Source organism: Pungitius pungitius, chromosome 17 (assembly GCF_949316345.1).
Source record: "Pungitius pungitius chromosome 17, fPunPun2.1, whole genome shotgun sequence".
Lineage (NCBI taxonomy): Eukaryota > Metazoa > Chordata > Actinopteri > Perciformes > Gasterosteidae > Pungitius > Pungitius pungitius.
The window spans coordinates 2663244-2687099 of record NC_084916.1 but is presented as its reverse complement, the minus strand read 5'-3'; the positions used below and the strand labels follow the sequence as shown (position 1 = coordinate 2687099).

Below are 23856 nucleotides of genomic sequence, written 5' to 3'. Positions count from 1 at the left end.
TACACATGATCTTTAAGGATTCACACAGTGTGTGTGTGTGTGTCTTGGTAATCACTTCATGTAAATGTCTGCAGCACTGAAATGTTTCAAATGGGACGGAGCTAACTGGAGCTCATGTTGAGTTTCTTTGGAACTTTAAGCTGCTTCTGATGACCTTCACATTTCCATAATTTTGTTTAGCTTTTCAGTGAGCTACATCAGGGTTGAGCACACTTTACACTGAATGTGTAAACTCCATTTGCTGCTGAATAGTGTGAGATTTGCTTTAGAGGCCCATGAAAACATGTATTATTATAATGATATTATCAATAGAAAATCCTTCTATGGATTAAGACCCCAATGTGGGGGATTTCTGACAGCGCTGTACTTACAAAATGTCTAAAGTTGTTTCAAAGCTTTATAATGTATCCACTGAAGATCAAGAGAACTTTCACTTTCATTCTCAATCCCAATCTTCTTCGCTGCTTGTGTGGTCTCATCACACTGTAGCAATGTATTATTATTATTCATTATTAAATTATTATTTAGAATTTCAGTCTTCCGTAATTGCCTCTATGGTAAACTAAGTTTTCACCATCACATGAATATGATCAATATTATATTTTTTTGTAAATATAAATTGTAATTTCCATTTTTTTTTTAGCCCTCCAAAAGGAATAAGTATTAAACTTCAAAACCCCATTTTGCTTATGAAAGGCCTACTGACTGACGTTTTTAACGTAAAGTTGAACTATACCGACCCACACACATGCACACACACACACACACACACAGGCACACACAAAATACCATCATCCGTATTTCTCAGCTAGATCAAATCTGTGATGTGAGAAAAAATAAAGGATACTTTCATGTGGTTAAGAACAATCCTTTACTCTGTGGGGGGCTCCACACACACACACACACACACACACACACACACACACACACTACACATCAACGTGATTTACAAGGAGATTTACTGTCACACCAGCAGTAACACAACAACAGTACACAGAGGATAACCAAGCAGAAACACGGGACATCTCATAAGGTGCTTCTTAATATGCCACAGGAATGTTATGAAAAAAGCCTACATGATACTGCACCTACACACACGTATTCATACCATCATATAAAACAATCTACACAAAAATAGAGCATATATTTACAGAACGGATACTATTTACAACATCCAAAACTTGAAGATAAGCAATATATATATATATACTGTAAATATATATTTGTACTAGATCAATGTACACACGCAGCCAGTCTCCTGGGTGAAAGTCACAAACCGGCCAGCTGCAGCAACTGTTCTTTGAACTGCTGCGCGTGATGCGACAGGTCGGTGACCCTGTCCACCATCTCCTGGATGGCGCCCGTGTTCGGGTAGTTCAGGGCGGCCGTTTTGGTGGCGGCCACCACGGTCTTCAGCAGGTCGCACAGCACGTTGCTGGAGTTCATCACGCGGTTGGCCACCTCGGGCGCCGACGCCTGCCTGGACAGGGTGTCCCCGATGAAGACCAGCTTGTGGGCGCTGAGGATGACGAACTTGCTGTGCGCCACGAAGATGCGCGGCGGCTGCCCGCCGCCCACGCAGCCGAAGAAGGCGTCCACGGCGCCGAGGAGCGTGGCGAAGTGCTGCCCGCACTGCTCCGAGTAGAAGCCCAGCAGCTGGCGGTCCCGGGCGCACAGGCGGGCGGAGGGGGGCGGGGCGGGGGGCGAGTCCGCGGTGGCGGGGGAGGCCGGGGGGATGGCGGCGTGCCGGTGCGAGACCCACTGCGTGACGTCGTTCTCCACCGGTTTGATCACGTCCTGCTCCAGCTTCTTGAACTGGTTGATCTGCGGGGGGGGCGACAGGTCTCAGTGTTATTTTATTCTGCCGAAGCAGATGTTTTGCCTCACTGAGACCCTGAAGGTCAACATCTGTGCGCGTTTTCTGGTATGAATTCATAAACATGGACATGACGTGATAACGATGCGGGGCAACAACACGTGTGCGGGGGCACAGACAGAGGGAGGGCCTCACCTGCTCCTGGCCCAGCGGGACGTGACTCTGCTTGATGATGTTCTCTTTGTCCAGCAGCTCCTTCTGCTGACGCTCAAAGTCCTCTTTGCCCTGCGGGGGGGGGTAAGACGGCCCGGTGAGAGTCAGGCTCAGTCGGCAGATATAACGGAGTAATCCAAAATAATATAGATAAATAACTATTGAAGGTAGTTTGGAACAGAAAAGCCTTGTTTGAGGGTCCATAGATCGAGACGTGCTTTGTATTTAACCCTATGAGAGAGATTTGAACATTTCTAGACTTCCAGTATAAGTTGAAATACTCTTCACACATAACCTCTCTCCCTGCGAGGCCTCACCTGCAGGTGCACGTAATCGTAGTCCTCCATCCAGCTTTTCACACACTTCTCGCTGTTGTTCATGTTGTCTTTGTCCTGGACGGAGGACACCGGGAACGGATTGCTCTGGCCTCCGTAGTTCTTGTTCTCGGACGAGGGCGGGCTGAGCGGGTGGACGCCGGCCTCCTCGGGCGAGCTCCCGCCGGAGAACGAGCCGCTGGCGTGCGTCCGCCTGAACAGCAGCTCGGCGCCGCTGCCGATCGTGGAGGCCAGCTGCTTGGCGTCGTCGGGCACCGCCCGGGACACCATGACGAAGCGGTCCAGGTCGTCGCTCTTGTTGTGGTGCTTGCCGGCGGAGGCCAGCGCGTTCAGGGCCCAGCTGCAGCCCTCCAGGACCTGGTAGACCTGCAGGAGGATCTGCTGCGAGTCCTCCAGGCGCGCCAGCTGCCGCCGCAGCTTGCCGTGCAGGCCGGAGTCCGACAGCGCCGCGGCGTTGGCCGCCGCCCCTCTGCCGAACGCCACGAAATCCCCGAGGGCGGCGCGGACCCGGTCGAGCACGGCGCGGACGTCGTTGCCGTGGCGCTCCATGAAGGGGAAAGTCCGCCAGTAAGGGGAGGCCGCCATCGAATGCAACGCGCCGACCGCCGCCTCCACGGCCTGCTGCAGGCGGAGCAGCCGCTGCACCGCCGCGTCCACGTCCAGGCCGAGGCGGCCCTCGCCGGCGGAGCCCGTGGAGGACGAGGAGGTGGACATGCTGCTGCGCGTGCTGCCGGTGCTGGAGATGGACAGGCGGTTCACGCCGTCCGTCACGTCCGCGGCGGGGCGGGCGTCCCCAGCGGGGATGTCGTAGACGCCTTTGCTGGCGTCTCGGTCGGCGGGCGGGGTCCTGCTGTGCGGCTGCGAGGGCGCCGCGCCCCGCGGCACGTCGTACACGTCGCTCTGCGACCCCGCCCCCGAGTGGAGGGCGGGCGGGGGCACGTCGTAGATGCCCTCGTTGGCGTTGGGCGGTTGGTGGCGGGCGGAGGGCTCCGCTGTGGGGGGGAAGTCGTAATGCGACTGAGGGCTGTGGGGCGGTTTGCCGAGGGCGGGGGGCGGGACGTCGTAGATGCCCTCCTGCTTGTGCTTGAGAGGCTGGGGGAAGTCGTAGTTGCCCTCCTGGAGGGCGGGGTTGGTCCTGCAGGGGGGCACGGAGTACACCTGCAGGGAGAAGACGAGCACTGGTGAGAACTCACAATCTCTGCCTTTGTGTTCAGTTATTGTGTCATAAAAGGCACATTGTAAGCATTTCTTCGGTAATAAAACATCACACAAGTTTCTTATTACAAGTTTATAAATGAATAAACAGCCCCTCTCATCCCGCCTCTCTCTGTTTCGTTGCTGGCCTGCAGTCTTGATTCATTTATGAATATTACATTATAAACCTGAACTACCACAGAGCACAGCCTGCCGCTAGGTGGAGCGGTTGGCGCATGCGGTCGGAGCCCGGGGGGGCTGGGGTGGGGGGGGTGGGGGCGCTGTAAGGGATTTCTATCAATGTTGAAAGTCACTCGGAACAGCGAGACAAGCCCGCCCCGAAACCCACATGCAGAACGACGCAAATAACACGCTGAAATCTTAGAGGGTCTGGAAAGAGAAGAGCTCCACGGCCTTGACTCTTTTTCCCTTCTCTAAAGCCCAGATGGAGAACCACTCGCGGCGTTTCTGGTCAAGCTGCTGGCAGGCCGAGCCGCCATTTAGTGCCGCCGCAAGAATGCCTTAAATATGACATTTGACGTATTACCCACTTATTGCAGACAATTAAGAGAAATACCAGCGACTGTGTCAATAAATAACTTGAACAGTTACCACTCGGTCCGGTTCAATCCCGATGGGAGCGAAATGTCTGCGCGATGGGCGGGACGTCTACTCACCCCTTGAGAAGACGGAGGGACGTCGTACACGCCTTGCGTCCTGAGGTCCATTTGAGACGGAGGCACGTCGTAGACTCCCTGGTTTCTGCCGCCGGGGAACATCTGACCCGGAGGAATGTCATACACCTGAAACAGGAGCGGTAATATGAGCACCAGGTGACCTGGAGCACCAGATTATGGGCCATGGCGGCCTTTTCGTTTTGGCAGACGCTCTTCTTGCTACTGCGCTTTAAAGAGCGCACCACACAACTTTAGAAAGCTGCGAGGTTTATTGGCTGCAGACGAGACTACAGGAGAAAAGCGCGATAATGAGGTCAGTGCAGAGAACAAGATGTAGATAAAGAAACGACAAACCTCACTTTGCATTTCCTGCCGTGCCGTGACTGTGCATAATAGTAGTGGCTCAGAGCCTCAAAATTTAAACTTTTTTTAGCAAATTTCAGCTAAATCCTTCTGAAATCCATCCACAATGTACACTGCGGGTGTGTAAAGCAGCTCACACTGGTTACCACGGTTACCCCTGTGGGAACACGAGACTCTTACCCCCTGTGATCGACTGGGTGGGACGTCATAGAGGTCCTGCTGGTTGTGCTGGCCGGGGCTGAAGGTGTAGGACTGTCCCACTCTGGTCGGGGTCACCACCTGTCCGATCACAGGGGGGGGGGGGGGGGGGGGGGGGAGGAGACACAAACAATCAGAGCTGCTCTCCCCAAAGAGCAAACGACACCGGGGACACAGCAGTGCTACACAAACACAATCCTCCTGCCATCCGTGTCTCCTGACCGCTGTAAGATGGTAAAAGGGAAAACACTCAAAAATAAACATATATCGCTTTAATTTACTAATGGCAGTGAACTTTTACTCCAACAATAAGCCCAATATGTTCAATGTATAACATAAAGAGAACAATCCCGACCAAAGAGCTGACTGTAGAGCAGTTGTGAGTGAAAGACAAACAAAATATCTCAGTCCCGGCACGGTTGAGTTGAGCTTTGATCTTTTTTAAATGACCCAAAGTAAAACTTCCCCAGAGCTTTGTGATAACGATAATGAACCCGAAACCCCGAGGAACGTTTAGCTATTAAACGAGGGACGGGTTTATCGTTAACGTGTCGGTTCCTTGGCAGTGACCAACAAGCTTGGTGCTAAACTAAGTGAACACAAAGAGAGAAACCCAACAGGGGCAAAATGTAACGGTTCCATCCATTAGCACTTTATCCTTTAGTGCTCGTAAGCCCCTCCGCACCCCCCTAATCCCAGTCTTTCCATCCCCCCTGAAAGCGGACCTCCATGCTGCGTCAGACAGACGGAGGAATGCTGGGAATGTCCCTCCCGGAGCCCAGCGCTCACCCCCCCCCTCCCCCCCCACCGCTATCGCCGCACTGGGTGCATTAATGGGGCTCAAAAATAGGAACCATACGCACGGCTTCCTGACACAGGGGAAAGTCTCCAGGGAGGAACGAGACTGCTTCCCAGTAGCAGCACCGAGTGAATATCTGAATACCATCTCTTATCCTTATTACTCCAACTGGGGTTATTGTTTCTAAGGAAGGGCCCGGGGGGGGGTGGGGGGGAGTGAAAGAGATTCATTTGGGGGAAGAAAAGGCAACAGAGGTGGAAAGGCGAGAAGAAAAGGCCAATGAGAGCATGTCGCCTAGTACGGAGAGGAATGCCATTCATCTGAGGCGGAGCCTGACTCAACGCTGGTCCGTGTGCTTCTCATGAGTGCGATCGGAGCGGGCCCGTTTGTGATTTAACGTGTCCATTGTCGGCATTCCTGTCCGTGCGCACATCATCCCGTCAGGGCCTGTGGGGGGGGGTCAGACCTGAAACCCACACCGCAGCCTTTTAAAGGGGGTCTGAAATGAACCGCCGCAGGAATAAATAGCTCCGGTGCTCGGGGACTATTGTCGGGCGTCGCTCCGAACACGTCAGGCTGCTGACATGCTGGAATAAAAGATGTTTCATCCACTTTTAAAAGTATACCACTACAAAACTGTCCCCCACCCCGGACCCTTATTTCTATCAAAGAGTTGTTGTATATAGTTGTTTTGTCGTCTTGCTTTGAATTGGAGGTTAATCAAATTAATTTTCTTTCAGATATACAGTTCCCCTATTTTGGCTGCTTGGGGGAATGGAAACAGGAAGTATCAATAAGTGAATGACTGGAGTTCTTCAAAACCTATATTAGCTACCATGTATGCAAATGCTCAGCATTAAAAGCTCTTAGCAGTTCCTATGTGAAGAACCCCCGTAGATGTGCAGACAAGCGTCCCTGCAGTGCATCCATACTGAGGACGACATGGAGGTGGGTCCCAGGCCTGAGGTACATGGAGGTCCTTGTTCAGATTCACGGGGTTACGGACACGAATTCGGCTGAGCATTCTGTCCGTCGGGCCAAGTTGGGCCTCTTTTTGTGCAGGAACTCCGTGACGATGCAAATACGCTCCGCTTTAGATTAATGGGCAATAAAATAAGGCTGTTAAAACGTCAGCAGATGGGAAGCTTGCCTTTGACTGAGTAACAACAAAGGCACACTCTGTAAAGGTCACTTGTCCCTGTGGTTCGAGTTTATGTGCTTTTGATGAAGGGGGGGCGCGGTTCTGGACTCGGTCACATGCAGATGGCAGCGAGGTGTCAAAGACCTCCCGACCTTTCTCGCAGGTACGCGTTAGGGTTTTGAGTGGCACTCGTCCAGTCAGCCAGCTGCACAACGCTCCTCGTTTCGAATCCCGCCCGTCACTGGGCGGCAGGGGTGGGCTCTTAGGATTGGCTCATGGAGGAGGCGGAGCACGCTGAGTGACGACAGAGGGATCCGGCTCAAGAGTAGTGCCCCGAGGAGCAGAATAAGAGGCCTTGTTAACGCTCCTACGCCGCTTTGGTGAGTGAGTCATGGCGCTTACAACGATGCAATGTTTACTCGGGTTTTGGCACGTAGGACTTCACTTGGAAGTCATTTGAGAGGGGTCATCATAGCAACTACCTGTGGGGTTTGTAATGCGTTTTCTTCGATTTTACGTACTGTTGGATGGTGAGTCGTGTTAGTTGAGGCCCCTGTGCATCAAATCCTGGATTAAAGAAATAAATTGTAAAGGGACAAAACGTCTTACTGAACTGCTGCTTTGTTTCTACTCGTTTTGCCGAATAGATTTCTGTTCTCACAAGATTCTGTGACACCTAAGAGGTGGTTTGACCGCTATCTTTAGAGTATAAAGGTGCAACATAATGAATGCCCCCGCTTGCCAGTAAAAGATGAGTCTGTGGAAACATCATTTCACACCTTTTCATTGGCTACAAACACAAACACGGCCACTTCCCCCTCCTAATGACCCACCGACACAAACCGACAACCTTTGTCACGACGCGGCCTGCTTTCACAAAAGACGGTGACGCCGCCGACGCCGCTGCCAAAGAGGGCGCTTTTATCCATCCGTCCATCGCCTCCTTCACGCCTCCTCACCTCCTCCCTGGGGCTCTCATCCATCCGTCTGGATGCTGACGACATCAACCTCCTGCAGCTTCCCACGCACGCTCACAGTTTTAATGAGCGCCACCCCATTTGGCAGCACGTCAAGCCCGCCGCCACACGCGCACGAGGCAGGACTTGGTGTTTTGTGCGAGACCCCCGTCTGCCCTGCTGAATCACAGCCCCGGTGCAGGGACCATGTCCCCCGCCACAGCCCCCGGCCTATTAAAAGTGCCAAACTAATTAATGCAGGTAATTAACTGGTGAGTCCCGTAACGCGTCTGGCTGGCGAAAAACCTAAACAGACAGCCGGCTTAATCGGGCGGCTTTTTAGCGTGACTGACTTCGCTTTCTCAGAAAACCCTATCATGAGACAGTTTTAAGAAAATAAGAGGATAATGTGAGCTCAGAAATGTCATGAGCATGCATCTCCAAATGGAAGAGGAGTCCTCAGAGATGCTGGCGGCTCTACTGGACATGCTACGATTTAAAAGGTCACATGCACATGTTCAGCAGGTAGACACCATGGTCGCCATCTTGTTGATGGGAATGTCATTATTTTACTTACATTCTGCAGTCATTGTAGTCATGAAGCAAAGTATTTGACTGGATGAAGATGGCTCTGATCCTAAGGGGAACATGAATGAGTGAACAAAAATGTTCACCAATGTTCATCCAATATTCGTTGAGATGTTTATTTCAGTCCGGACCATGTGTCCCATAGTGTGGCTCACAATGCCACCAGGTTTGAGCTTGCTTTTGCTGTCGAATGGACTCATTTCCTGGTTTTCTTTGTGTCCTGCGACGCAGAACTAATTGTCTCTCAGTTGGTTGGATGAAAAAATAGGGGATTTTAAAGTAAACCTGAGCTTCTCTTGTGCTAAATATGAACAATATGCAGAGCAGCTTACTTCCCGCTCACTTTATCTTAATCTCTGCTCCAGAACTTAAAGTCCGCAGAGAGCAGATTACTCTCGGTAGAAATGATTTACGATCCCCCCCCCCCCCGGTCAAGTCTCATGGGCCAGCGATTCATCACAACTGCGACAATGGCGAGCAGACGGTCGTCTGAAGGAGCTGGCTCGCTCCGGGAAGAAATAACTCACTTATCTGGTGCTGGGATTGTCATGCGCGTGATTAGGCCGAGAAAATATGTCCCGGGCAAACAAACAAGCCCATTCATTTCACATAACGTGGTTACCTCCAAGAGGTGGATGGCACACCCATGTGAGCCACTTCCTCAACCTGTGTGGGAGTTTATCAATCCTTTTGTTGCACCCCTGCCCCTTTATGGCACCAATGAGAAGATTGGATCAATGGGTACAGCACAGCGGGCCTTGTGAAGTCAGGAAGCGGGGAAAGAAATAGGCCGTCTGGTGGGAGTAGATAAGAAGCTCGCTGGAGATCTTTGAACTCTGAACCCAACCCGTCTTTGAGCACCATGACCTCAGCGCCCGCGTCTGAGCAAACCGACGGTGCGAAACAGACACACCTTTCATCGCACAAGGGGGAAATCGAGAGCGGCGGAGCGAGACGAGAAGCGGCGGCCCTCTGAGAGCGCGGCGATGAAAGGGCGCTGCGAGGCCTCTCCCCCCCCCCCCCCCCCCCCCCTGTGTGTGAAGGGGCTCTTTGTGTGGCTGAGGGCTCCAGGCCTCCGGGCAACACGGACCCAGCTCTGAGGCCTTGAAGTAGGCGGTGGGGATGGCCATGGAGGTCACCCAGGGACAAGGACCGCGACATCAAAAAGCCGGAGAGAACCGGAGCGCCAAAACCTCGGGTGGCCTTTCATGTGCCAGAGCGCCACGCCACGTGAAGAGAGAGAGAGAGAGCGCTACCAGCCGCCAATCTGGATTTGCACTGTGGGGTCGGCGTGCATGCATGACTGCCCACGCACATGACACATGTCAAAGGAAATGCAGGAACCGTTCTCACTGGGGAGGCTTTAGTTAGGGTAACATGAGAGGGGATTATCTGTCTCGGAAGCCCGCATCAGTCTCCATAATCATTTTGGGAAGCGAGTGAGTGTCCCCTTACAACAAGCAAATTACAGTTTTTCCCTTCAGCTCCGGTTGGCTCTTGGATGCACGCAGGGTGGGTCAATGCTCAGCAGCCTGTCATCAATACGAGCCGTGGTAAACAACTTGGTGTTTTGAAGAGCAAAGGTCATGGTTTGGATTCCATGTCAACAGACATTATCCCCACTAATACTGTGAGGCGGGATTACCCCGCTGAGAGTGTCAGAGGGGAAGGAGACACGTTAGTCTCTTGGATAATTCTGACTTTACTTCAGGTTTATATTGTGGCCATCAGTTTCCATTAATTAAGCGCTTTTGTCATTTATTTTGGTAAAACCTGTTTAGGTTTAAAACCTAAAATGTTGCTCTGGAGAAGTAGCTATAACAAATTGCAAATACTTTGCCACTGCAAAACTCTCCATCATCAATTTCACCAAAATTGAATAAGTAGCAAAATCTTCTTTGGCATACCCTGCTTTTTGTCCCATATGTTTTAAATTCTCTTTAAATTAACATTGTCTATGCGAAATAAGGGACTTTATATATTGAACCCTGGATGCCTAAAATAACTCAACGTCAACTCAATAATGAACCTTTTAACTAGAGCTGTTGCTGTTTGGCATTAACAGGACCGACTGTGGCCACGGATGTCGATGTTCTGTTCAACAGGCAGATATACGTCACTGGAAAACAGAGCTTAAATACACGTACACAAACAAAATGGTCCCATTTCATAGACGTAAACCACCGCTCGAAAAGGTTGCACCACTTTAACAACCACAGATTAGAGGGAGAGTTTAACATCCACGATTTAATTGAATCTCTCCAATAACATTATTATAGTCCTTTGCACACTGTCATTTGATTTTCCATGTTTTCTCTGAAGCCGTTTTTAAATTTAATTCCTCGAGTAAACCCCGAGGCTCATTAGTGGTAACGAGAGGTGTTGGTTGACGGAGTGCAGGTTGATTGGCAGGTCTCTCCTCTCGGGCCCCTTGGCTCTATCACACAGTCAATCGCACAAAGTCCTCCAAGCCTTCGCCGCCTGCTGCCTATTTACCTGCTGAAAATGCATACCTTAGCTAATTTCTATGATGGCTGAAGCTGATTTGATAAAAAGAAAAACACCCTTGAGATTTCAAAAGCTCATCCAGCATGTAATTACTATTCGTCTCCTGGAGGGATGATCTGGTCTGAGGTGCTAAAACTAGTTAAGCGGTTGAATAAACAGGAAAAATCCTCCCTGGTCTTTAAGCACACAGCTGCCGATGACTTCATTTTGTAAAGAAGGATCACTGCTCGCACACTTTGAACTGGCGTGCTTTTCAAACTAAAAAAAAGCAATGGCCACAAATGAATAATAAGTGATACAGAAATGGAGTGTAACAGAAGCACAAAAGGAGGGCAGTGGGCGTCAGAAAACGACACCAGTCATTACTTATGGCAGCTAATGTTAGCATTAGCACATGTTTAACCGACAATCAGCTTAAAACACTCATTGTAAGTACAAGATAATGTTAGCTGTTGGCTAACGCTACATAAGCTACATGCTTTTTGTGATGGTAGGTCGACACATCAGTTAACACTCAATACATACGATGGCAAGATGGTTATGGCAGGACATTTTAAATAGCCACATGGTTAGCAACCACCTTTTTAAGGTACATTAGTGCTTTAAAAGTCACGAGAGGGGTATTTGCTGACATTATTTATGTCATTTTATGTTAAAGAACAGAACATCAGGGCCTTGAGGAAAGCTCCTAAACCGACTGACTTTAAGCACAATATTTTGTAAGATCAAATCATGTAGTGAATTTGGGAAATGATTACATCTATATTTTTACATGTAAAAAACATGACACACATTTTGACTTTTGTCAACGTTTTGAATAAAGCTTCTGGGTAAAGCCCAACTCCATGAACTATTTACTCCATATCCAAATGATGTACCATCCAGTCAGTAAAACAACAAACGTACACAATGGAAACCCCACTAATGACTGTGAAGGGTGTGCCAGGTGTAATGGATTTGCCAGCCACCCTGTGTATAGCTTTCATATAAAAAATATTTTCAGGGCAGCTGGGCTCGGCCAAAATCCCCAAAACAGCTCGGTTCTGTTTGCTTTTCCACAGGTTCCCATATTCACGGCCCATCTGTGGCTCAGACTGGCTCAGCTACACACTGTGTGCCAATGTACATAGAAAGCCAAATGGGAGCCCTGCACAAAAACACTACCCTGCTCTGTGGTAAGCACCAGCCCGGCACACCCTGTCCACATTTCGCATCGCAGACCCACAATCTCTGCGGCCTCCCGGCTCCCCGTGTGTACAATCACACTGATGAGAGTCGTGGCACAGCGGCAGGAACGGGTCACGGTGTAAATGCCATGTCCGATCACATCTAATTTCCCACACTCTCCAGGGCAATTACACTCTCAAACCGCTCTGATCTCAGAGAACTGTCTGACACCCAAAGTCTAAGTCTGATGTTCCCTCCCACCAATCCCATCAGCAGAGGGTTACTCTGGAGTTTGTCCCCTTATTGGTGAAATCAGCTGCTCCACAGTGCAAAAATGAAATGAATGATTAATGCCGAACACATTTGACAGATAATGCAAATAGTAAATCATTGCAGGATAGACGTGAACCCCGTTTCTATCTCACCTTGTTCGGGGCGCTATCAGCAGCCAGAGTACTCCTCGGTGGGACTTGGTAGATGCTCTGCTGACTCTGCTGCTGTGGACTCTGGAGGGACGGGGGCACCTGGTAGATCCCATGAGCTCCCCCTGAGCCCGCCTTCTGCTGGTATGCCGAGCTCTGAGGGGGCGACTGGGCAGCGGCGGCCGGCGACTGGGCCTCGAACATGGGTCCGATGAGCAGCTTGAGGCGGTTGCCGGGGGCGATGCCTTGGCGGCCGTGCAGAGAGCAGAGCCACCATCCCTCCAGGCCTCCTGTGTTCTGCTCGATGACGGTGAGGATGTCCCCCTTGCGGAAGGCCAGTTCCTCGGGGGACTCTGGCATGTTGTCGTACAGCGCTTTGGCCATCAGGTTCTGCAGGAAGAAGGCAGACGCTCTTTAGACGAAGCCTACCGTCAAATTTGATTCAATTCTTAAAAAGAAAATATATAGTGAGACCAACCAGTCCGGTTTCGCCCCAACCACAAACTACCTCTTTATAAACACTAGCGTCTACTTTACACTGTGATACTTATACTTAGGACAGTTTTAAAACGCTTTGGCGAATGACATGCTGGTGAACTTTTCCCTGTGCTTCAAATTACCAAGCAGGATCCCGTCAGCCGACAGCTCCACGCCAGATGCCATTTAGGACCATTCTGAACTCGATGGGATTTTCTCAGCTCGCTCTCTCTGCTCCGGGGCACAGTTATCCCGGTGAACAGTTAAGTGGCCAGAGAGGGGTAATGACTCAAAGAGGCACAGATTTTGGAGATAGGAAAATCCCCAGAGTGTGCCACTTCCGTGTCTGAGAGGGGGGCGTTTAAAGACTAATTGCTTCAGTAAATACGTCAGTATTTTCCCTTTAGCCTTTATTCACCCATGGAAGGAGTTAATTGACTATGAACACTCAATTTCAGCTGCTTTGTACGTGCATAAAGACAAACCCAGCACCACAGTCCTGTAGCTCGTATGCAAGCTCCAGAAATACATTTAGGAGATTAAGCCTTGCTCAAGGGCAGCTTGAAGTTAGATAGAGGGAAAGGAGAGCGTTTGGCTTTCCCATTTGCATGTAAACAGTACAACTAAATTTAATTTTGCCGCACCAGCCAGACAATACAAAAAACAGCAACACATCATTTGTTGACATTTATGGTTTCTGCAGTAGAAAATAGACAATTCTAATAAATCTGAAGCTACAGACAGAAGAGTTAAAAACGGTTGCACAGCAGATGAAATCAGCGGATTACAATCGAAATCCTCTTTGAAATGTAAGCGGAATACACAATTGGCTCAAAAAGTAATATCTTGAAAAAGTGAACCGGCAACTTTGAGTGTTTTGTAAGCATCCAAATACAGCTCCTCAATAGTGAAGTATGATTCGATTGGATGTTTCCAGTTCTTTTGTTGGTCTGCGTCATTGCGCCTCACCCTTTGGAAGCTCATTGTGTGAATAAGGAAACCCTCTTTCATGCTTTCTTGAACCCTACTTCCTCTTTCCTCCACGGCCCAATTCGTGCAGTTCCCATGTGAAACTCTCTGTGCTAAAAACGTTGTTATCTGCCGCAGCGAGCCGGGCCTCCCTGGCTATTGTCTGAGCGCACTGTCATGGCCACTTTACAGCAACACCAGGCGCGCAATTACACCCTCGCAACCAACCGCCCGACCCCGCCACCAGCTAGCTGCAGCGAGGCTGGCCGTGACCCCTTGAGGTCGACCTCGCCCAATGGGAGCGGACCTGGGGGTTTGCTCCTTGCTGTCATTCTGATCAAGGCTATAAGAGGCATCCACGAGGAAAAGCTAAAATGCCGATTGCTGTTACTGCAAGACCTTAAGCGTCAGGACTTCATTACCATGTGTGCTACTTCTGTGATGTTTGTACATAATTCACATGTTTTAAAATTCTGACAAATGTAACATTTGAGAGTTTGGACCAAAAGCGTAATTAATGGCACAAATGCCAGCTCCGTTCTGATTGTGTGCAAGTTTCACTCGCAAAAAGGTTTCTCAATATGGAGCTTCAAGCTCTGCAGACAAAAGGATAACAAGTTGAACGGCGTCACTGGCGGTGTTATGGGACGCAAAATAAAACGGTAATGTAGGTTAAACACTTAACCAAACTAGAGCAAAGCGGTCCAAGTCATATGAGACGGAAATGTGATGTTACACAAGTGGGTGCAACAGAGGAGACAGAACAACAGATCAAAAGATCCTTTTCCTAAACCAATGCTGAAATGTGCTTAAGTATCCCATTACCGGAGTTTGGTGTAAAAAAGGCTTTATAGTTCCTACTTCACCACTACATCAATACTATATATAAAGAGCAAACTGCCCTGCCTCAAAGTCGAGCATCGGTCCGACTTTTTGTTTAAAATGCTTCAGAAAACTACACGAAGATTTACACGTGAACACAACCTTCATTCACACAGCTGTGGAGCTGTACTGGGGCGCTGCTTTGGGGAGGAAGGGTAGATACAGATCATGATCAATTTGATACTACGACCATCAACCGGTGAGTCACACTAGAGCCAGATGGGATGTTCAAACCTAAAGAAGACGCCCCCCCCCCCCCCTGTAGTTAGCTGTAACGGGTAACGGAGATCCCGTGTCTTTATTTTTTTGTTTGCTTCAGTCAGATTTATGACTAATGGCAGGAGTAAAAAATGACTTACTATTAAAGCAGGCGTCAGATCTCTGGTGTGAACATCGCTTAGTCGCTCGCCATTTATCCGCCCATAAACACATGTGTTTGCCATTTGTTAGCGGGCAGGCAGGGGAGGGCCCCTTCTGCCTCACCCACACACCAGCTTACAGGAAGTTACCATTAGAAGTCGTCGAGGTGAGAGGCGTTCTAATGCTTCCTAATGTACAGTAAATATGAGGCCTTTGCTGTGAATAAGGCCCGTCCATGACTTTGATATTTCAAATATCAGGCTGTGCGATTCATGTCAGGATATGATTTTATTGGAAATGATAATACTTTCATATATTTTAATATTTATATATATTTTCTCTTCAAATGTACTTTCAATAGAAAGTTTGTAATTTAACTTAACTGGAATTCACACTTTTGGGACACATCTCTTTATCTTGAGCTCAAGCTGTGAACATTTTAATACATGCGTTGGTCATTTTTTTCCACGAATTATTTCCACAGGAAAAAGGTGCTTGCTGAACAACTAAACAACGAATACCTTTATTAGCTCTGAATGTTAAAGATGAAGCCTTACAAATTTCCTGGCCCGCAGCATCTGGTTTCGAGGACGCCTTCACGGCCTTTTATGTTTTTGCCATCAGAAAGCAAGGAAACATGCACCTGGAACTCGATGCACGGGCTGAAGCCCCAGCTGTGTGAGCCCCTCCGCTCTCCGACTCACCCTCCAACAAGGCTTTTTTCTCCCCCCCCCCCCCCCCCCCGGCGTCTCGCCCGGTCACAGACAGAATAAACGTCCGGTGTCGAAAGCCTGCGCTGACCATCCAAAAATACAAACGGAAAACCTTATGTAGCATCACCGGCCTGCCTAAAGGCGTGCATCTGCGCTCATAGGTGGATAGTGGCTTTGGCTAAACGAGCACACACCTATACTTAGATCCTTAAATTCCCCCGCTATTGCGGCCGAAAGCACAACCCGTTTTCAACCCAAACAAACACAACCTGAAACCTAAAAGTGGTTGAGAGAAACAAAGAATCAAGGGCCGTACCAACCGTGAAACGCGTCCCTGGATTGGTTTGCCGAACCAGCACACTCATTTGGCCTCATTACACATGGTTAAATATAGAAAATAATTATAGTAATGACGGTAATGAGGACCTGATGACTTTTTACGAGTCGTTCCTCAGAGTGCGGGTGAGAGCCAGTTCAAATAAATGGGCCGTGTGAAGGGCTCCGGGTAGGAAGGGCTCATGGGAAGCGGTTCAGAGCTCAGAGCACATGGTAATTTCTTCATTTGGACGGTTTTCAGAAAGGTTGACCCTCTGATTACAGCCCCAGCCAGTGGCCCGTGTATAAACGTAATTACACGACCGGCTTGGTGAAACTTCACCTCCGCTTTTTTCAGAAGGACTTTTGCGGAAAATGTCACAGCTCAAGCTCAACGGAGCTTCCATTTTTCAGTCAGGGAAACGTGATCCAAGACATTTACTGCTACGACGTAATGACAGATTGATGCAAGCAGCTGTAAATCCATAGTTTGACACAGTTACACAAGCACCAATTGAGTTGGAACTAAAAACAAAACAAAATCGATGTGGCCTCCATCAAGCTCATTGATTAAAACGTAGAAGTCACATCACCGGCATGTTCTGTGGTTTATTTTCCAACCAGCTGAAAAGCTTTATTTTCGGTTTTGGGACTGAAGACCAAGCTACTTCAGGCCAATAGAAACAGCTCTATTCATTCTGCATAAAAGACTATTGTATCCACAGAGTAAATATGACACCACCCCCTCTTCTCTCATTTGTGATTCACGAGCGGCTCCAGCACTTCGAGGAATCCAAACCAACTTGAAACAGGAAGAGCGTCGACTGTCTCTGCGACAGGGTGTGATGTAATGGGTTGCGTCTCACCACCCTGCAAGGCGCTGATGCTAAGGCGCTAACGGCTAACTTGCAAGACATGAACTCCAGCGCCAATTACTTCCAATAACGGTCCCAGACTATTTATCTCTTTCCTCAACTGTGCAGTCAAGTCCTGCCTGACATGTTCTTAGAACGCCTTCTTCCTGCCGAACCTGATGGCCAAAGCGTTGTAGCACAACATGCCAGAGTCCCCCGAGGAGCTGGCCTTCCGCAAGGGGGACATCCTACGCAGCTATTAGTGTATTTGGGACTCGGGACAACTGCTTCAAACATGATAATATAGACAATGTCAGCGATGCATCAGGTTGTTCTCTTGCTGTCAGTCATTGACATCTTTCAATTAAGTGCCATGAATAATAGCAATCATCTGCTTCTTCCAGATCATCAAATGTTGAGGATTTGGTTTCTCGCAATGTGTCGGAATCCATAATCCTTATTTACCTGATGTATGGAAACTTGACACTGAACTGTGACAACCTTTGCAGTGGAAAATATGAAACAACACTATGTGTGTCCTCGGCCACCTGTTTGATGAGGTCACAGGATGTGATTTGAGAAACTTCTGTGGTTAATTCATCAGATCCTTTTTATTTCTTATTGTGACATAAACTACAGGGTAACTCAACATGGCGCCCTCCTCCTGCCTGCAGCACTTCTTGCCCTCCACGGGACCCACAGTGATCCAGGCTGAAATGATCATGTCACAACCTACAATTAGACGTGGAAGCCACATTGGAAATATTCCCCCTAAAAATCTATAATTCTGCTTGTATTCTGCCGAGTCATTTCAGCACTATGCAAATTGTGTAAAGCTGCAGGAATGAAACTCTAAAAGCTCTACGGACTTTTGTCTGGTTGCCGCCACTGACATCTGACCTATGAAATACAATTTACTGCATCTACAAGGGCCAGGAAAGTATCATCAACACTGGCAACCCCCCCAACAGTATGGTTGGTATTCATGGGGCCCCTGCCAAAAGGCGCTCGGCGATGGCAAAGCAGGGAGGTGGATTGGTTCCAAACTCGGCACTGATGCCAAACGAGAGTACACGAGTGCCTAGTGGTAACCCCCGGAGACGAGAGCTAATCCCTCCGGGGGGGGGGGGGGGGGCATCAGCAGGGATATCTCACGATATCTCTGCACAGACACATGAAATGGCTTTTACATACATTGTAATAGCCAATGGGATGGAGATTCACTCCAGTGTCGTCTTGATTTCACGGCAGGCCAAGATCTCACAGAGACAAAGAGGCTGCCATCTTCCCTCTTTGAGACAGGAAGGGCATCTGACATGAAAGGGGAATCTTTTGTTTATTATTCCCCATTTATTATTCACACTTTTGATTCAAGCTTATGATGAGCTACTTTAAGATTTGATATTTTATTCAAAAATGGTTCACAATGCTGCAGGAAATGCTCATCTTTATTTAAAAATCTATTGTGAATAATTGTATGATGTTTTAAATGTGAAACATGCAAACCTCTCAGATCCCAACAGAGGTCTTATAACCATCTTGTTTTGTCCAGAATCTAAATTTTGACATCTAAGAAGACAATACTTCAGGAAAAATTAATTAATCAAGTCTCAAATAAGTCCCCTGTTATAATGCTCATTTGGGGATGTTACTTGTGGAACTCAATGGCTGAGAGTAGTCAACATTAGCTTAGTGTCAGCTGCTGTTTATTGTGCACCAACATTCAATAATCACACAAAGAAATCATTTTTAAGAGAAATAACCAATTTAAAGGTAAAAAAGCTGAATCTGCTTAGATGCATAAACATAATTAATTTCAGAATGTGGTAAAACTAATGCTAAACATAATTTCCCAGAGCCCAAGATAAATCTTAATCTTAAATGTTCTATCAGATCAACAGTCAGAAATCCAACAATATTCAGGTTAATTTCACACCAAAGGAAACCTATCAATCCCCAAACATGCCTCATGTGTTCAGCCAGTTTCGAAGCACTAACAAGTAACCAAAGGTGAGAACGCACACTGGGGCAATAATCCCTCCTATGCACCATGAGAACCGGCCCTCGAACCGAGCCGACAAAAGGTCCCACTGCATCTTGAGAGATGACCCTGCAACATAGCTGGCATTCCTCAAGGGGTAAGGAAGGAAAGGGAAGTGGAGGAGGGGGAGGGGGGTGATGTTTACTGTGGGTCAAGCATGGAAATGATTATATTGTTGCTGATTTTGCGTCGTGTCTGTCTGTCTCTCGCTCTCTCTCTCTGTGTGGCACACAATGTAGTCTGTCTCTGTTCTGACCGTTTTCAAATGTTAATGACCGGCTCACGGTGAGAGGACGCAGCAAGGCGGTAGGGAGGAGGGGAAGGGGGGGGGGGGGGGGGGATTGCTATTCACTCTGGCTGGGCGAGAAGCTCTTCACGCTAACTGAAAATCTCTCCCATTGAGCAAACGTGAAGACACTGCACTAATAATGTAGCGGAAACTTGCTGTCACAGCGTGATAATGCCATTACTTTTTCAATTGGCAGTGGGTAAGGAAATGGTCTGCGCTGAATTCAATCCTTTAACGAGCTGGAGAGCTTGTGGAAAAGCTATTTCACAACATGTGAGGCTTGCCAGGCTTTATTGTACCTGAAGATACAAACACCTCCTCCTGCGAATATGCGGCGACGAGACGGAGAGCGCCCCTGTCCCGCCAGACCCGCGACGGGCCGCTTTGTCATGTGCATCTTCCCCACAAGCTTCCCACGCACCAACGCCCGCAATGCTCTCATTCTCACGGGGCGCTCCTCGACCTCTAGGCCCTCCCCCCCACCACCCTCAAACATCGCCATCAGCCAATACACCAAACTCTGTTTGCCCTCTCGTTCCCCCCACGACTTCCTCTTTCTTTCATTTTCTGCAGGCCCTTTCAGCATCAAGGATCCTCCTCCTCCCTCTCAGAACAATGTCTGCTCCACCCCTTGCTGCCTTTCGGATCAGTGCCTGGAGCCTGAACCCATGAAAAAGAAGCACTAAGGAAAACGCATGCGCACACACACACAGACACATATATCGGCCAGAATGTGGGTTCACCTAATCACTCCTCACTGTGGTTTTGAAGCTATTTCTGCAACAGTTACGTCAGATACGAAGGAATAAGTTTAAATGTTATGGAAGTCTTTGATTTTTTAAAAATATTATCTTGCCGGATGCTAAGCTAAGCTACCTCTCTGGTTCTATATCTACTGCACAGACAATCACCTCCTCTCAAGCTGTGTTCACACTAAGCTACATAGTTGGCGAGTTGCCGTTGTATGTGTTGTTTGAGCGCTAGTTGGCAGTAATGTTGTTTAGGAAAAGAGTCCTTGGAACTAAGCCACGGGCATCTATTAATCTGGAATGGAACAGGGTGAAACCAAAACACATGATTGGTCGCTGCTTTGCCGCTTCACTTCGCCACAGGAAACTAGTGTCAGATTGTAGCTTTGTGTCAACTGCTTTCCACTGAAAGTGACTTGCAGCCTGTCGAAAATAATCCCATTTACCCAAAATGTTGAACTTTACCTTTAAACCTTGGGGCCTAACCCTGTAAGAGATCCGCCTGTGAGCCACCCCCATCGGGGGGGGGGGGGATTACACGCATTAGGAGACCTGTGGAAGACAAGCCTCCTCATTCACACCTGAACACAAGTTGGAAACCAGGAGGGAGGGAGGGAGCATCTGGCCACACTACAGCTAACCTCAGGACATGTGACGGGGTGGCTAGGGGCGCCACCCGCCTCGTTAAAAGCGCCCGTTGAAACATTACCGGTCTGTGAGAGCGCTTAATATAGCTGTGAATAATTCACCTGATAGGGGGACATAGTGGACTCTCACACTATTTAACACATTCGAACGGATGCGTGAAAGTCAGAGGCGCGAAAATCCCCACCGACGCGTCGTCCAATTAGCCTCTTTCCTCTGGTTCCGGTAATGCAGATGTATTTATCATAAGCAAAGAGCACCGTGCGTGGTTTCTCTACTTTTATCTCGCCCAAAGCAAACGGAGAAGGTGCAGACGTGGTTTTTGACGTCAGAGATCTCCCCTCCCTGCGGACGGATACAATCACTTTTATTTTCGTCCACTGATCGACCAGGTGTGACTGGGACTGAAGCCGGTGATCACAGGGACCCAGTGGAGGTCGTCCCCCGCTCCCCTTGAAACCATTGCTACGCTCACTGGCCTCGCACAACAAAACACACACAGAAACCATCGTTGGCCCTCGACTGCTCTCAGCGAGCTTCACCCTGGACAATGACTCAGTTTCGGACATTGACGCACACACACACACACACACACACGCACCCTCCAATCAAACAACCCCACCCTGCTAAAGAGTGACACAAGGCCCAGTGGACACCGAAGAATAAAAAGCCCTGTATCAAGTCCAATGTCTGAGCCAAAGCAGCTACTTCACACTTCAGCAAACGGCCACTGCCCTGTAGGAGGAAAAAACAACCTCTGAGTCAGCCGAACACTTCCCAAATATGGCGAGGGAGACTTTGAGACTTAAGTGGGGGCGACATGACGCTGAGCTGCAGCAGTCGAAAGGAGTCAAGGCCATCTCCTGAAATGAAAACGGAAAAGGACTCTCCACAACCAGTGGATAGTAATGTTCTGAATCTGAAACTGACGTCAGGCTGTCCGTCACGAGACAATCAGAGACTCCCAATGGTCATGTGCCGAAGTGAAGGGCAGTGTGAGAGATTTTGTGAGGACATCTTTTTTTAAGGGAAAGCATCTGATGATCTCAGCCAGAAGTGGAACGTATGACAGCACAGTTAATGATAGAAATCAGCAGCATCTATCATTTTATTAAGTTGTGCTAACAGCATTGTTGCGTCATTGTGATGATGTTATAGTGACTTGACTCACAGAATAAACCCCCTGAAATACTGTGAGGAACCCATTTATCTAAAGGTGAAATCAAATAGTCCAGATTAAGTCATTTGGAAACATTAATGCTAAACATTTCCTTCCCTCAGCATCTCTCTTCAGAGGATTGTATGCCTTTTTTTTTTGCCTATACGATCAAAAGCTTTAAAACATCTTTACTGGGTCAGCAATGAACACACAGAGACAATAAAAAGACATGAATGGACGGTGAAAATGTTTTTTAGAGGTCATCATAACAAAAAAAGCTTTTGAATTTCAGGGATATGGAGATTTTGAAGATCCACATTGTCCAGGACTGACATCGGAACATTAACCAAAAAGGACAGCAACAGACCTGTAGTGTCATTGAAGTCTGACCCCGCAAGGCAATATTTACTGGAGTGAAATCATTCCTACTGGTGGTAACTTGACTCTCGGAAGTGAAGTGTTTTCAGGTCTTTGCGAGCTATCTTTTCTAAGGTAACCTATTTCCACTCGACCCCTATTTACGCCGCTGTCATATGCTCTAGGTATAGCGGCGATGCGGTGTCAAAATAAGACGTGTACACATCGAGAAACCGACAACACACACACAGCGTCCCTCTCAGCGGGGTTGTCCGTTTCTTTTATTACAAGCAAATCTGAGTGTCGAAACCAACCCGGATGCCCCTCATTGAAAGAACTCTTACAACTATTGGCCGTGAAAGCAAAAGTGGAGACGTTTATACTCCTGTTCCCCAGCCTGCGCTATCACGAGCGGGAGAAGAAAAGGACAGATCCGCGACGCCGAACCACTTACTTTGTATTTCATGTTGTAGCTCTTCGGTCTGTGACTCCGGTTAAAAAGGGGGTACAAATATCCGCTTTCTCGCGTCACAGAGCGCGCATCTGAAGGAGTGATTCTGTGCGCGCTAAGCAGCCATCCGGAGCGTCACGGAGAAACGAGCGCGTCGGAGCCTCTGCGAATGCGCTCCTCTCGGCTCCTCTGCAGCGGAGTCCTCGCCACATTGACGGGTCGGAATCGCGCATTTGCATAAGACGCCGCTGATTGGTGTGAGGAAACGTCCTGTGCCCCGCCCACCACCACCACAAATCTGACGTCATTTTCAGACAACGATAACGTGTAATGTATAATGTATGCACGGTATATTTAATCTAGAGCAACAGAAGGGCTCTACTATACTTTTTTTTTCTTTCCTTTTTTTTCAGTAAGTCATTTTGAAAATATAAAATATTGACAGTGAAATCTATTGATTTCTTTAGTTCTTTGGGGGAGAATCACGTTTTTGTCACACGATTTACAACATATAAATCAAATCAGCTATTGGATTTTGTAATAAACCCATGCATGTACACACAAAAATGAACTGTAATACTTTAAATCTTAAAACATGCATAATTGTGTTATAGCTGAGAATAAGTAGGCCTTAACATGTTTGTACAAACATCTGCAATCAGCAAGAGGCCACACTTCATCTTTCGCTAATGCTATGAAAATATCATATATTACATGGTTTTAATTTCATTCTTTTAGTTTTATATGTGTCACTTTTATTCACACAGGATGTATTGTTGTTTACCTTACATCATAAGAGTGAACACATGAATTAGCTTAAATGACCAACATACATTGGCTACATTTTTTAAACACAAGTTGACTGATTGCATGTAAGGAAGTTCTTTCAGCTCAGTTTGTGTCATGGCTTTTTCTCAGAAATCCTCCGAATGAAGGAAGTGTGATTATGTTCCCTTTTCTTCTGCACAGAGACGTGTCTGTTGGCTCAGTCACCGAGCAACAGCATAGCTCCACCAACACAATCTACTTCTTCTCACATGTTTTTTTTTATCTCTTGAAGTCTGACCCTATCCGAGCATCATCAAATTTGGTTCGAAACCGAGCCAAACACGAGCCAGAACAAACTTCCAAAAGTAAAATTGTGTGCTCATCGAGGACAGATAGATAAATGGTTCGTACCGTTCCAAACATTAAGCTACAATCAGCACTTATCCGTTT

The 23856-nt window shown here is 48.1% G+C and overlaps 1 protein-coding gene across 1 annotated transcript; it reads right to left on the bottom strand.

Moving 5' to 3' along the window:
* Nucleotides 1-858: 858 nt before the first annotated feature.
* On the bottom strand, nt 859-22857 carry nedd9 (neural precursor cell expressed, developmentally down-regulated 9). Its single transcript, XM_037474794.2, has 7 exons — nt 22642-22857; nt 12381-12767; nt 4779-4877; nt 4236-4361; nt 2347-3522; nt 2012-2101; nt 859-1824 (listed from the first exon to the last, which is right to left on the bottom strand). The coding sequence occupies exons 1-7, from the start codon at nt 22651-22653 to the stop codon at nt 1270-1272; spliced, it is 2445 nt and encodes an 814-aa protein (XP_037330691.2). The 5' UTR covers nt 22654-22857; the 3' UTR covers nt 859-1269.
* Nucleotides 22858-23856: the final 999 nt, after the last annotated feature.

Excerpts from the sequence above, each read along its gene's own strand:
- nedd9 (XM_037474794.2), bottom strand. Across the intron at positions 4,362-4,778 it reads CACCCAGTCGATCACAGGGG|GTGTATGACATTCCTCCGGG; the intron begins GTAAGAGTCTCG and ends CTCCTGTTTCAG. Across the intron at positions 1,825-2,011 it reads TCCCGCTGGGCCAGGAGCAG|ATCAACCAGTTCAAGAAGCT; the intron begins GTGAGGCCCTCC and ends CCCCCCCCGCAG.